The sequence below is a fragment of the Temnothorax americanus genome, unplaced genomic scaffold (assembly GCF_048541705.1).
Source record: "Temnothorax americanus isolate GAGA-0224 unplaced genomic scaffold, ASM4854170v1 Scaffold21, whole genome shotgun sequence".
Lineage (NCBI taxonomy): Eukaryota > Metazoa > Arthropoda > Insecta > Hymenoptera > Formicidae > Temnothorax > Temnothorax americanus.
This window is the reverse complement of record NW_027509349.1, coordinates 1364257-1379765: the sequence shown is the minus strand read 5'-3', so window position 1 is coordinate 1379765 and position 15509 is coordinate 1364257. Positions and strand designations below refer to the sequence as shown.

Genomic DNA, 15509 nt, shown 5'->3' with positions numbered 1-15509 from the left:
AAAACGGATGATTCACGTTAGATCAAGAGAGTTAACGCGATGACGAACGAAAACGGAAATTCCGTTGATAATAGGATAATAGGAATTCAGATAACGTTATATCTCAGTAATTTTGTGAGAATTGTAATCGTTCTCTATTCTCACAAGCTATAACATATTTGTAGTGTCGGTATAAAAAAGAAAAGAGCAAAATATCAATACAGTATTCCTGCTGTATTTAAAGAATATAAATATCAATGAAAACATTTGATAATTTAATATTTCAATTTAGTTGAATAATTGTCTAACATCTGTATTCAATTGTTTCTTTTACAATAACAAAGAATTACACACAGATAATTTTATCACATAATTTTGCTCAATTGTCGGCTTAGGATCAATCAATGGCGACATAAATGATGAGAGGAAATGTACTTTTATTCAATAACATGCATGAAACAATTATTTACAACGCTAATGCTTATAATCACTAGATTACTTAACATACTTCTCCATAAATTTACGATGAAATTCACTTCGTAGGGAATCGTTGATGAACACGTCATGTTTCTTCTTCGGCTCGGAGCGCGCGCAATTTTTAAAAACGACGTCGTCGTCCCACCGTCTTCGTACTTTCATATCCACTCTTCCGCTCTGTGAGGAATAGTTCAACAGAGGATTTCCTGAAAGAATATTTTCCATACGTATTCTTTCCTCCTCCTGGCGCTTCTCCATTTCCTGCAAAAATACAAAACAATATTTTATTTTATTCTCTAGACATAAAGGATGTGTGAAAAGAAGAAAGACAGAGCAAGTCAAGATATTTTAATCAATAGTACGGTTCAGTACTTACTTTCTTAGTTTGTTCTGCTGCTCGTTCCTTCTTAATCCTCTGAAGTTCGGCCAAGAGCGCAGCAGTATCATCCTCGTCACTATCAGAATCTGATTCTTCATCATCAAGTGGATCGTCCGCATCTAAGCTGGCCGCAGGAACCTGGTCTAACTTCTGCCTTTTTGCACTGGATGTAGTCGATTCTCTGGAAGGTTCAATGGCACGACGGCTCGATCCTTTATCCTTATCTGTTCGCTCTCTTTCCTCCAATTCCTTCCTGAAGTCCCGATTTCGCAATTCCTCGACTGTTCCTTGGCCATGTTCCCTGCCGAGAAACAACATTAAAATTGACATCACAAATATTATATTTATATACTTATTCTTTAATTTCTTTCCTACATATATATTGCAATACTTTATCGTGTCTTTTGATAAGTTATGATATATAATGGCAATTATGGCAAAGTTTACGTGATTATCAAGTGAATCTTGTAGGTAAGCCTGACTATAATTGAAAAATATAGGCATTATCAACTATTTCAATTAATAATATAAATATCTGACCAAGCTCATTACGTTTGTTAAACAGGAGAGACACGTTTATCTTTTAAAGAAAAAAAGAGAGAAGAAGACAGATTCAAAAATCATTAAACAAGTCTTGGTCGTCATAACCTCAAAATAATTTTCGCCAACATGAACAGCAGGAGTGCGGATTCTGCTTTTTCGTGCATCGATACACCAAAATGATATACGTAATTGTTGTTAATCGCGGAAAATCGACTTCCAGACTCGTGTACCTGTATTTGAGCTTCGTGTGCGACGGCAAATCCCTACTGCTGTACTGCTTTGAGATCGCGCTCAGGTCCTTCTCGCCCCGTCCTTGCCCTCCTCGGGCAGGCTCGAAGGTCGGTCTTGCCGCCGTCGTCATGTTTTCGCATAAAAATCACTCGAGCGAACCCCAAACTTGATCGATCACAGACACAACTGGATACTGGATACCAAACGACCGAACCGACAGAACCAAATCAACCAAATGTTGCCAATTGTTGCCAATGTTGGATTGATTGGGCCTTTCGCCTTGGGCCAGTTGGAGACGTTGGAGGTTGGAGGGTTGTGGAGGAGAGTATCGAGTATCGAGTATCAAAAAGCCCGTCTCGATACTATCGATAAAGTTCTCGATAAAAGCTCTCGATAACTGTCGACAGTCGACAGGCATATTCGTTGACGTTGACACTGTTGACAGTGGGAGCTTATCTATAAATCTCCGTTTGTAAAGCTCTTTCCACGGAATCTTCCCCGAGTTTTCAGAGTCTTTAATTTCGTGCGACGTTCAAGCGCCGTTCGAAGAATCTCCGTCGGGCGATCCGCCATTAACCTCGCCGCCGCGTGGGAAATACGCGGGAAAATGCGATTTCGTTTCACACGCCCGATTATCTCCGTATTGGTATCGCGACCTTATCAACTTTACATTGACGTGCTCCAGTTTCACGCGTCGCGTCGATTTCCCAATCGGCGCTAGATAAAAGCGGCGCGTGGCAAAAATTCGCGCGGGTCCCGGCTCTGAAAGAGAAGGAAAAAGAAAAGGAAAAAAGAGAACCGTCTCTCCGCGAGGAATTGACAGGATTCAGAGATCAGACGCGAGCACACTAGCACACACACACACACACACACACACACAGTCTTATATGGTCGGCAAGGAAGTAAGTATAACGTTTATATATATCATCAGAAAAAGAACAAGAGGGACAAACTACTCGGCATATAAATATAAATACACAACTAATTTCAAAATTACCAATTAAATCTTTTTATGGATTTATGGGCGAAGTACCGTCCGCGGTGCCAGCAACTTGAAAGAAGAAGAATCAGACGGGAGCGGCGCGGCCCGGCGCGACAGCAGGACGGGAGACGTCGCACGTCGCACGGGACGCGATTGGTGATGGCCGACGGGAGTTGGTCGCGCGATCTTGATCGATTGTGAGTTTGCGACGAGGAGGCGGCCGGGGCGGTTACCCCCGTGGTGGTGACGGTGCATGTGCCCGATCGTCCCCCGGCCTAGCCGGGCAACGGTGACCGATGCGACCTGACGCGGCCGGCGCGGCGACGGCGGCATCAGCAGACGGCGGTACCGAGCCGAGGCCCGATCGGCGTCGCACGACGGCGTTGGCCAGGATGAGCGAGAGGAAGTTCACGCGCGGCCTGGGGAAGCCCGGCATGGCGGCACAGCTGCGGGAGACCGTGTCCCAGGTCGTCCGCGAGAGCACGGTACAGGTGAGACCACCGATCCCACCGGGAACGTTGAAATCAGGACGCCGGCTCGTCGTACTTGACGTACACGCGATGTAAACAATCACTGGGAGCTCGAAGATTTTATGTTCCTTTTATATTCCTAGTCGTCCTACATCGCGGAATTTCGTCGTGTTCGTCAGTGTCAGTCGAATATGAAGTCGAGATTTCGTGAAATTGAGGCTTAAAAGTATTTTAGGATTTTCTGTGCCCACGATAGTTTTTGTCTTTCAAAATTCACATGTTTTTTGCAGAGTAAGCCGCACTTGGTCGAGCCCATTGACTTTGAGAATTTTGTGCTAAAGAATAAGACGCTGTTGCAAAATGACCCTCAGCGAGAGCTGCTGCTGTACCCCCAGGATGATATTTCTGTGAGTTACTGCTTTCATACCGCTTATCTATATCAGCGTGTTGTCGACATGCCTTTCATTTATAGATAAGCAAACAAAGCAAGAATAGCAATAGGATACGAGATAAAAATGTGAAGTACATGAAGAATATAATTAATATATTTTTATTAATTCTAAAAATAAGTAAAATTAAAAGTATATCTTGTTGAAAAAAATTATATTTTCCAAGATAGAGAATAATTAGAATTGTTATTAAATATTTATGATATTTGATACGTGATTATTATTATTGTTGTTAAATTTACATTTTTCAACAGCAAGTGGTTCTGCCAAGGAGATATCGCAGTGTGGTACCGACGGCGCAACATATTACGGAATGTGAGGAAGGAGAGGAGAATCTCCTAACGAAGGAGTGTCTATCCAGTTATACATCCAATTGGAATCTTGTACATTACAAGTACGCGGCATATAGCGGAGCTTATCTCGAGTTGCCAAGGTATGCGAGTTTAATGCTTGAGATTAATTGGAATCTCTGACAGCTGCCTGTTTTATAGATGCTATTATTTCATTAAATTTTCAGAATATCGAAAGCGGACGACCTAAAGGACGAGGTGTATGAAATCGATACCGAGGTAGACCAGGTAGACGAGGTAATGTTCTTCTTTTATTCTACAAGATTTTTCGGATCGTTTAATATCATCTTGGTTACTGTACTTTGTTGCATATTTAGAGCTAAGTGTAATCTGTATTTTCATAGGATTTAACGAAGAATGACGGTATAACGAAGGAAGGTTACTTGATGAAAGGTCCTGAGATTGGGAGTACGGATAGAATGTTTGCTCATATCGGCTCGAAATCGTTCAAAAGACGTTTCTGCCATCTCAGACAGGAGGTTGATGGCACTTATATACTCGAGTTTTTCAAAGACGAGAGGAAGGGCGAGGCGAAACTGACAATAGTGATGGACTTTTGCACGGAAGTTGTTAGAAATTCGAAGCGTGGGAGATTCTGCTTTGAACTACGGATGAGTGACACTCACAAGTCTTATACTTTGGCTGCTGATAGCGAGGCCGATATGCAAGATTGGTTATTGAAGCTCAGTTCCGTCTTGCAACATTACAAACAGCAGGAAGAAAAGCGCGCTGCATCGCTAGAACGAACTTGTAATACACCTCCGCCATCGCCGCAACCTATGCAGGTAGTACAAAATTATCTTAATATTGTTATTAAATTATTTTAAATAAAAAATTATTTATGGTAAGATAAAAGATAATTGTTTGATGTTAAAGTGGAGTTAATGTTCTTGATTTTAGGTTTATGGCACACTGAAAGGTCTCGAGCAGAGTATGAATCCCCAACTAATAAAATATTCTAGAGAGACTGACACCAGCATCGCTTTAGCGAGGAGAGAGAACCGAAAAAGACTATTCAGCGTGTATCCTTACATACCCCATGCCAAAACACCTGTACAATCTGCCGATAACGTGGACCCTTACAAGGAGCAATTCGGCCACAGGATCATCGTCAAGTGCGAAAGTCTTAAATTTAGACTACAAGCACCTATCGACGAAAAAGAATCTCTTTGTCAAGTGGAACCTTATCATACAGTGTTGAGCCTTTTCGACGCGAGGAATGGCAGAAAACTTACAGAGAATTTTCATTTCGATATTAATCATGAAATAGTGCGAAATATGACGAGAGAACTTAGTCCTGCAGGAATTACAACAGAAACAGAGGATATTACTCTTCCTGGGGAATTGAAGACCATTCCTTCGGATTGGATCAAATATCCGAAACAAGTAAGATTATTTAAATACGAAAATCTAAGGAAAAATGAGATGTTAATAATTCTAGTACATATAAATGTCTAAGATAAGAATTTGTTAATCGCTTAATTTATTATGGATTTATTAATAGAATGAGGATTTATAAAGATAATTGCTGTTGTAGGCTATATTCAACATTAGTAATCCTCACCCAGATATATTCCTCGTCGTAAGGATAGACAAGTTACTCCAGGGAAACATATATCAGACCTCAGAGCCATATTTGAGAGCTACCAAGGATCCAAGATTGGGCTTGAAGGTGCACAAACAAGTCCGAGCATGTTGTCAAAGGTAATATTATAAATTCAAGTATTTTTAAATATAATATTAAGTGCAAATTTCATGTTTTAAGTGGATATTTAACAATTAAAAGATTACAAATAAGCCTGATTGTACAATACGATTATTCTTTTTTTTTTCCAGACTGGGAAATTATAGAATGCCATTTGCATGGGCTGCAAGGCCACTATTTAGATTGTATAGCAACGAACTGGATACATCCTCGGATTTCCCAGCAATATACAGGCAGGAAGGTCACAAGATAAAAGATGAGGAGCTGCTAAAACTTCTTTCTGAGTATAGAAAGTATGTATTAATTGTAAATTAATATGATTCAAAAATTTATACAACATGGAGCTCAACATGCGTGCATTATTAAACATTATATCAGCAAAATTTTTTTCGCAGGCCTGAGAAGCTTAGCAAATTGACTGTGATACCTGGTTGGCTGAAAATTAAAATAGAGCCTATTACGGACATTCCTGAAAGTGCGTAGTCGAATAATATATTTTATAATTAAATAGAGAAGATATCATCTTCGGTCGGGCTGGATCGTGGTAGCCCAATAATAATATTTCTATGTGTGAATTTTGTATACTCTTATAACTCGGCAAACTGCGCGCCGAAGATTTAAGAATAAGTTTCGAAGAAACAATAATGACTTAAAGATGCAAGAATTACACAATTTTTGTAACTTGATTCTAAGTAATTTAATGAATTTTTCGTAATGAGTAAAAAGGCTTTTAATAATTCTCACTTCGAAAAGAGAAATTGTAGTCAATAGTTTCGAACGATTCCAGATATATGATACATAAAATATGATTTCTAGATACATTGTCGACTTGCCTGGCACCATTAAAGCCATTTCCGATCCCACCAACGGCGGAGCCGACGATCGAGGTCGCCGAATTCGAGAGCACTTCCGAGAGGGATGTGCATCCGTACACGACGTATGTCAATCATCTGTACGTGTATCCGCAGACACTCAATTTCGACAGTCAAAAAATGTTTACCCGAGCTAGGAACATAGCGTCTATCATGGAACTCCGCGACGACGACGGCGAAAACGTCAAGCCTTTACGAGTATGTGATAAAAAAATCAACTTATTTGAAGATTAATGGATCTAAATGGCTTCATCTTTTTTCTACTATTTCTAATAGGCGATTTATGGGAGACCGGGTTCGCCGTTACTATGCTTACGAGCGTCGTGCGCCGTGTTACATCACAGCGCAGTGCCTTCTTGGTATGAAGAAATCAAGATTAAGCTACCCACGAAATTGCACGCAAAACACCATATACTATTCTCCTTTTATCACATAAGTTGCGATATGAACAAAAAGAAAGAGAACGGCGTTGAAAACTGTGTCGGCTATGCATGGGCGCCTTTGCTGCATAAAGGAAGGTGAGACTCGATAAATCAATGATCGATGAGCATTTAAACTACTAGCATATATTGTTGTATCTTATAATATTTGAACGATGGTAAGAAAATAGAAAGAAGAAAAATATATTTTTGATATTTTATATACTTTGTGCAGACTGAACGTGGATATAGAATCGAATATCCAGGTATTGCCTGTAGCGACGCATTTACCGTCGGGATACCTATCCATACAACCCCTTGGACTAGGGAAAGGGGTAAGAGTAAGATCGATCATTGGTATTGTGTCAATTAATGACATCATTTGGACGACATGAGGGTGACTTGTATGTTGTCGTAGAACGCAGGGCCGGATATCACTTGGATTGATTCCCAACGACCAATCTTCACGGTATCTTTCCAATTAATTTCGACGGTATTCACGCGGGACCTTCATCTGCACAATCTTTTCGTCCACGCTGAACGCATCTTGGACACAAAGCCCTCGGCGTCGCCCTCGGATTCGGAAACGTGCAAAATCCTGAAGGCTGCACACGCGGTTCAACTAGTCACCGTTATCACGTTTCTCCCAACTATATTGAATCAACTGTTCGTGTTGTTGACGTGCAATACCAGCCAAGAAGTCGGATTATACGTGATCAGGGTCTTAATACATTTTATAAACATGGTGCACGAAGCCGGGCGTAAGGAAATTCTACAAGCGTACATCAAGGTAGGATCTAGAGTATGTTTGAAAGATAAATATTCAATTTCCAGTTTTATTAGCTCTTGAATAACTTTGGTTTATATATTTTGCGTTTGGTCTGACTCTACCCTAGTTCTCTGATTCTAGTTCGTGTTTGTACTGCCTCCTCTACGAAATGGTAACGTCGCGGTTCACGAGCAACTGGCGAAGCATTTGCCAACTTTGCTACAACCGACCAATACCGATTTTCTGGTTGTGAACAAATTCATGCATCACTCGAGCTTCTTTTTCGAAATAATGATCAAGAGTATGGCGCAATATCTACTGAGTACTGGTAGGATAAAGGTAAATTCTTCGAGATTATATACTTTAACTTGAAACTTGGCGACTATTAATATCCATAGATATACATATTGCTTCTTTTTTCAAAGTGTTTTGTATATTTACCAAAATAAATTATCAATTTGTCTCTTATAAAAATTAATTACTTGAGCAGTTAATTTTTTCCTAGATGCATAGAAATGAGCGTTTCTCAAAAGATTATCACGAGAAGATCAAGATGTTATTAGACGTGATTATGCCATACTTAATGACCAAGTACAGAGAAATGCCAGTAGAGACACACGAATTGAACAAGAGTCTCGCACAATTTTTAAAGGTACATAATATCACATAACTCTCACACACAGTATGTATCGTACACTATATATCTTTATCACTATTTTGATTTTGATTATCGCGGCACAGCGATGTCTCACATTCATGGACCGTGGCTTCGTATTTCGTCTCATCAATTCTTACCTGGACAACTTTTCGCCTGGCGACCAACGCACGCTACACGATTTCAAGTTTACTTTTCTGCAAATCATCTGCTCTCACGAGCACTATGTATCCTTCAACTTGCCGATGATGCAGTCGCGTCTTGCTTCCAGAGGTAAATTCTTACATCAGCGATACAAGGATTACGGTGAAAATATACTAATTTATTGTAACTTAATTGTTTCGCGTGTTCAAAAGATACTGAGAATGACACTGATTGTGAAAGTGAACCAGAATGCGACGTTGGTACGTTTATAATTATATTCGTACACAAGTATGTGTGTTATGTGTATGTTCTCGTTTATAGCAAATATCCGTTACATATTTTCTCTTTTGTAGCAATATATAGTTAATGCTAGTTATAATTTATAATTAATCAGTTTAAAAGCATCATTGATTCAAGGATTGAGGTTTCTCAGATCGAAATATACGTTTCTACACGTTTTTTGTATTTTTATAGGATCATGCACTGAAATCTTATATATATATTTTGCTCATCTGTATTTTATACGCACTTATAGCACCATTTTTTCAGTTACATTACACAATTAGAGATAGTATATATTAAAAGCAGATAAAACTGTGAAGTGCTTATTTGATGACAGATTTAATGAACGAGTATTGTCTCACGGAGGAATTTTGTAAGCACCACTTCCTGGCTGGTCTTCTGATGCAAGAAGTTAGAACTTCCCTCAACGAAATCGTGCAGATCCGTAAGGTCGCCATTGGTACTTTACGGGATTTAATGGCGAAACACGAGTTAGATGATAGATATCAAAATAAGGTGCGACTTTTAAACGTTTATGATTACAAGCTGCTCCTAGCAGTCTTTAAGGAATTGCATTGTTGGAAAAAATTGGGAATGATCATTTTTCTTCTCATATAATTTATTGATAGGTATTTCACGTTTTTTGAATCCTAATTATTTCAGGGTCAACTGAGCAGAATAGCATCGATTTACATACCATGGCTTGGCATTGTATTGGAGAATTTGCATCGACTGCAGTCGGTAGAGGAGAACGAGATCAAGATAGAGATCAAACAGAATGGCACTAACAGAGTGTCGACCAGCAGTTCGTTTTTGACAGTGAAGGATACCGTTGCCAGTTCCACTACCGCGGGTACACCAAAATCCATTCACAGGTATATGCCAGTATATTAATAAAACAATATTAATAATACAATAGATAATTATTAATTAATTGAAAGTTAAAGAGAAATTTTGATGTTACGCAGACTGACTCTTCACCTGGACACTCAATCGCCTATAAGATCGTCTATGCATCTGCGAGATTCTACTTACTTTGCCGCTATCGCGGGTCAAGGGTTGGTAAATGGATATTCTTGCACTAGCGTTGAATCTGATACATCAACGGTGTCCGGTGCGTCACAGTCGAACATTTCCCAAGAGACCGCCATCGTCAGAGAATTGCCGGAAAACGGAACGGGCGAGAGAAACAGACATTCGCGTACTTTGAGTGTGACGCAATCGTCGCCCAGGTGCGATAAATTGCAGCCCTCGGAAGTGAAAGATATACTACTTTGTTTCCTATTCATTGTCAAGTATCTGGGTGATCATCAGGTGATCGCCTGGTGGCAACAGTGCAACGATACGGAAATACTGAACTTCTTCACAGTAATCGAGTAAGTAGCAAAACTGACGGTGTAGTAAATAATATAAATATTGCTTGTTTTTGAGAAAATATGGCTATATTCTCTTATTATACGAATGCATTGTATGATAAAATGTATTGATGTGTGTTTAATATACTCATACTAGATTTTACATGTACAATCTTGTTTTCTTCTACTTTCAGGATGAGTTTACATCATTTCAAGTATATCGGTAAGAGACAAATAGCCGCGAATGCTGCGAGTAATATTGGAAAGCCCCGCACTGTCAAAGCAATGACTTTACCCGCCAGAATGGCACCGCCAGACTTTACCACTGAAAGTCCCGCTACCAGCACGTTGCAATCTCACAATACAGTTACTAGAGAGAATCTGGTTGAAAATGATTGCGGCAAAATATATCAAGCTTTACTGGAGGCAAATATGGCAACGGAAGTTGGGCTAATTGCGTTGGATTGCTTGGGTCTCTTCTGTATTCATTTTAAAGTAATCATGTTTACTTTATCATACTTTTATTTATTTTATTTATTTTATGTGTAAAATATATAATAATATACAATAAGATATTAAAACATTGATTGACCAATTTAGGCAACAAGATTTTAATAAATAAAAATTTGAATAGTTTAAAGTAAGGGACCTTAAGAAAGTCAAGAAACCAATATAAGTTCACATAGATTTTGAAGATTAAAATATATAAATTTAAATATAAATATAGTGCACGTGGCATTTTTTATCCAAATTAACCAATCAAAACATAGCTAGAAGCTTGTGACCATAAAACGTTAACATAGCTCATTTTTTGCAGGATGTTCTCTTGGCAAATGAAGGCGACAACGCAGTCATGCGAAAGTTTTTCAATATTTATTTGTCGTTTCTTCAAGTCGGTCAGTCCGAAACTTTATTACGTCACGTTTTCGCTGGACTCCGAGCTTTTTTGAATAATTATTCCGTCGCGCTTTTCCAAGGTAATTGTTAATTTTCAAAGTTTCAAAAAAGTTTTATTTGTAAAGAATGAGAATGAATACATAACTACTCTTCGATGGTAGAGAGCATGTATGATAGGCACATGTAAAACATGCACAAAGCTTGAATATATTTTTTTTCTTTACAGGCAATGCTGTGCTTTGCGGACGTTTGTGTTATGAGTTGCTGCGTTGCTGTAACAGCAAGTTGAGTTCCATAAGGCAGGAGTCCTGCGCTTTGCTGTATTTGCTAATGCGAAGTAATTTTGAGTTTACTAGTAGGAAAGGATTGATTAGAGTACATTTGCAGGTACAATATTTTTCTAGAACACAATTTTTAAGTTTAGTTTATTTAACGCCACTTATCTTTATATAATCATTATCGTTGATTTTTAATTGAATCGTACAAGCTTTAAACACGTCTTATTATTTCTCTATAGGTGATAATTTCAGTGTCCCAAATGTTGGGCAATGTAATCGGTCTGAACAATTCACGATTTCAAGAATCGTTGTCGTTAATCAACAGTTACGCCTCTTCTGATAAAGTTATGAAGGGCACAGGTTTCCCAGTTGAAGTGAAGGACCTCAATAAAAGAATACGAACGGTTTTAATGGCAACTGCGCAAATGCGGGAGCATAATAACGATCCTGAGATGCTGGTCGATTTGCAACATAGTTTGGCTAACTCTTATGCTAGCACGCCCGAATTGAGGCATACCTGGCTGGAAACGATGGCTAGGAACCACGCTAGAGATGGCAATTTTTCCGAGGTACTCATTTTTACGAATTATCTTGACAAAGAATCACTTTATATAAACATATTTTGTCTGAGGCTCTTACATAATGGATATGTCAACACGCGTTTTTCATTCTAAGGCTGCTTGTTGTCAACTACATATCGCGGCATTAATGGCTGAATATCTAAAATTGCGGAAAATTCATCCGTGGGGTGCAGAGGCTTTCGATCAAATATCTGTGAACATATCGAAGGACGAGCGTAATCTCAAACTTGATGCTGGTGAGATTTGTATGTTTGTTTTATTGCATTACGTTTATCATTTCTACTATTTTGGTTGCATTTTTATCGTGTCGTGTATACATCTGAATTGAGAACAGATGCAAGAAATTTCGATCTTGTTTCAGGCATTCAGGATATTCACTATAACGAAAGTTTACTTCTTGAGCAATTGGAAATTTGTGCCGACACATTGGAGAAGGCCGAGCGCTTTGAATTGCTTGGGCATTTATATCGTTTAATTGTTCCTATATATGAAAAGAAGAGAAATTACGAAGCTTTGGCTAATTGTTACTCGCATTTGGCGCAAGCCTGTAATAAAATTGTAGAGGTAACACGAACTGGAAAGAGATTGCTCGGGAGGTTTTACAGAGTGGCATTCTTTGGCATGGTAAGATATATCATCAGCAGAGAGCGTATATTTTTATAATTAAAAAAATTTGATCCACACATGTATTATTATCTAGGCGTACTTTGAGGAAGAGAATGGTCAAGAATACATTTATAAGGAGCCAAAAGTGACATCGTTATCTGAAATATCGGAACGTTTATTGCATTTGTATAGCGAAAAGTTCGGATCTGAGAACGTTAAGATAATAATGGATTCTGTACCAGTCGACGTAAGCGAATTAGATCCCAAGATAGCGTACATTCAAGTAACGCATGTCACACCCTACTTTGAGAAGACGGAGTTGGAAGTGCGACAAACCGAGTTCGAGCAGAATCAAAACGTATCCTGCTTCATGTTTGAGACGCCATTTACTAAGGAAGGCAAGGCAAGAGGCAATCCGGAGGATCAATGGAAACGTAGAACTATTCTCACAAGTACTGTCAAACATCAAATCTAATAATTCTAATAATTCTAAAAATTCTAATAATCCGATAATTACCTATTTATTTGATTATCTTAGATCTCGCTTTATTGAAAAAGAAGTATGAAGATGTATATGCTTGTTCTTGCAGCGCAATATGCTTTTCCGTATGTGAAGAAGCGCATCGGGATTGCCGAGAAACGAATAGTGGAGCTCAGCCCTATCGAGGTCGCTTTGGATGAGATGAGGCAACGCGTTCAGGAATTGGAGGATGTGGCTTTGATCGGACCGACGGATGTGAAGAAACTGCAGTTACGTCTCCAAGGTAGCATTTGCGTAACGGTAAATGCCGGTCCTTTAGCCTATGCCTCCGCATTTCTGGATCCTGCGCTGTCTCCACAATACCCCGATGACAAAGTAGAAGAATTAAAGGATGTCTTTAGGTACGTTTTGTCATTTTACACTTTTTTATGTACACGATATCGCAATCACTTATAAGTCCTTTTGGGATTTCAGGGAATTTGTCAAGATATGTTATACAGCATTACAAATTAATAGCAAACTGATCACGCCGGACCAACACGAATATCAAGAAGTGTTACGTGAGAATTACCAAAAACTGTGTCAGAGTTTGTCGTCCTTGTTCGGGGAACCAATATGGCCGGACGAGCAAGTAGGAAGTTTCAAACGCAATAGCGCTGCTCTGTTCAGCGCTATCAGCGGTGCTAACAATCATACCAGTACAGCCTAAGTCAATAATCTTAGAAAGTTCATCCAACAGACCTCAGACTCCTTTATTTTTTAGTATAATATGTCTAAGGTTCTTCCTTCGCAAGTACAAGCTTGCGAAATATTTATATCGCCTTGTATTTTTATTCTCCTTAATTACAAATCTATGAACAAGTGTCTGTATCAATTTTGTAACTTTTGCACTGGCCTAATGGAGAAGACTTTCTAATCACTGCCAAATCTTTTAGACGAGGCGTTTACGAATGTCCCAGAAAAGTCCCGATTATACGTAAGGATAAATTATAGTTAATCTGTAATTGTTCAAAAATTTCGACAAAGCCAATGAGAACTGCTTTTATCTATTAAGCTCGCAATATGGATGATGTAGTTCGATAAGTTGCGATTCAACTAGTAGAATAAGTTGGTTTATATACCAACTTTTAGGGCATTTGTACAGTATATCTATGGCGAGTAAAAATGTACTGGTACACCTCAGTTCTTTCACTATGGATAGTGTTAGTTCATAAGGCATTTATATTTGATGTCCGTATATAATCAACTTTATTAGGATTTTTGTCCTTATCCTTTTATCAATTAGTAGAAGGAAACTATAATCTAATTAATTAATCGACAAAAATAATTTAACGAAATAAGAAGAAGTTATCCACTTGCGATACTTGTGGAGAATCGACACAATAAGATTAATATTTTACGTGTCTCGATTAAATTTTTTTTGTCACATTATTTTGTAATCTAACAAACAGATTTCAATTGCTGTTTGTGCTTATTTTACTAATGACATTAAATTTTCGCTTTAACCATAAGCACTGAATGTACGGGATAAGCTTTTTTACCCAGTGCTTCTTGCAATATGTATAAATGATTTATCAAATACGTATTTAGACACTTTATGTAAAAATTGATATTTGTACATATATCACTTGATTAATTTCTTGCGTGCGTATAAGTGCTGTGTAGTCGGCTGTTTTAGAAATATTGAAGGGAAAGTATTAGGTCCTTTAACGCTATAGATCGTCGAATATTTTATCCAGCAGTTATGTGAACTTACGTATGCGCTTGCACACAATTAGTAGTACAAAGACGATACAGATTGAGTAACTTCTATGCCAATTATTGGAACTTATAGAGAATTAAATGAAAGTTTGTTTATATTTTAGAGAGGAAGAAAGGGCTGTAGCATTGGCCACAGTTTATCGATGGGAAACAAGTCCGACCACTTTGATACCTTGCGAATACGCACAAAAGTGATGTTACATATTGATAATTATTTGTGAAAGTGCGAAATAAAATTTTATAAATCGTGAGAATGAACGGAAAAGTATGTATGTGTAAATTTATTTGTGTAAGCAGCAAAATCGATGCGAATATTGGTAGTTTAGTAACAGCTTTAAGAATAAATATTACAATATACATAGTGAGACATAGTGAGAAATTTTTGAATATATTTTGCAAGTACTGGTTTAAATGTTCTTTTGTCATAATTGGATATGCACGAGTGTAAAAATTCTAAAAAGAAGCTTGTTTAATTATAACATCTAACGCTGTGTCTTCAGTTAATATTTTGCGAGAATTTTTTCAGCTTATTCCGCAAAATTGAACCGAAAATTTATGTAGCATTTATAATAATCTGTTTTAATTGGATATATAAAATAAAGTTTGAAAATATAAATATATACAGAATGTCCTATAATATATATTACTCTGTACAATACTTTAATTTAAGTATATTTTTTATCTTCTTTTTTCAGCCGTATGTAGAAAATGAACACAATGTGGCTAACAGATGTTAAAATGGTTTAACACTTGCGACCGCGCATGAAAATTAGAAGCATTAGATAAACGTCTAAATTTGTGCAAAATTTTTAAAAATATCTTGTCAAAAATCTCGTAGTAAATT

At 38.0% G+C, this 15509-nt stretch overlaps 3 protein-coding genes across 9 annotated transcripts in view; 1 reads left to right on the top strand and 2 right to left on the bottom strand.

Moving 5' to 3' along the window:
- Nucleotides 1–396: 396 nt before the first annotated feature.
- On the bottom strand, nt 397–1744 carry C12.1 (spliceosome-associated protein CWC15). Its single transcript, XM_077406763.1, has 3 exons — nt 1609–1744; nt 833–1136; nt 397–717 (listed from the first exon to the last, which is right to left on the bottom strand). The coding sequence occupies exons 1-3, from the start codon at nt 1737–1739 to the stop codon at nt 475–477; spliced, it is 678 nt and encodes a 225-aa protein (XP_077262889.1). The 5' UTR covers nt 1740–1744; the 3' UTR covers nt 397–474.
- Nucleotides 1662–15509, bottom strand: part of LOC143897825 (uncharacterized) — a 187040-nt gene continuing 173192 nt past the window's right edge. Inside the window, exon 5 of the mRNA XM_077406754.1 lies at nt 1662–1802. Coding sequence (XP_077262880.1) covers nt 1784–1802 — 19 coding nt within the window. The 3' untranslated portion in view covers nt 1662–1783. The remainder of the gene's footprint in view (nt 1803–15509) is intronic.
- Nucleotides 2643–15285, top strand: Ziz (dedicator of cytokinesis protein Ziz). Of its 7 annotated transcripts, none has more exons than XM_077406746.1 (29): nt 2643–3082; nt 3352–3468; nt 3765–3943; nt 4028–4097; nt 4205–4645; nt 4761–5246; nt 5398–5564; nt 5697–5858; nt 5961–6040; nt 6382–6635; nt 6714–6955; nt 7092–7191; nt 7275–7646; nt 7767–7964; nt 8131–8277; nt 8367–8553; nt 8637–8684; nt 9044–9222; nt 9370–9581; nt 9675–10082; nt 10256–10556; nt 10879–11038; nt 11185–11345; nt 11476–11805; nt 11912–12062; nt 12179–12441; nt 12518–12875; nt 13014–13305; nt 13379–15285. In XM_077406746.1, the coding sequence occupies exons 1-29, from the start codon at nt 2888–2890 to the stop codon at nt 13611–13613; spliced, it is 6495 nt and encodes a 2164-aa protein (XP_077262872.1). In that variant the 5' UTR covers nt 2643–2887; the 3' UTR covers nt 13614–15285. The 7 variants fall into 7 exon arrangements, with proteins under 7 accessions (XP_077262872.1, XP_077262876.1, XP_077262875.1 ...); XM_077406747.1 differs by having other exon boundaries at nt 2644–3082; nt 7092–7197; nt 11912–12053; XM_077406745.1 differs by having other exon boundaries at nt 2846–3082; nt 7092–7197.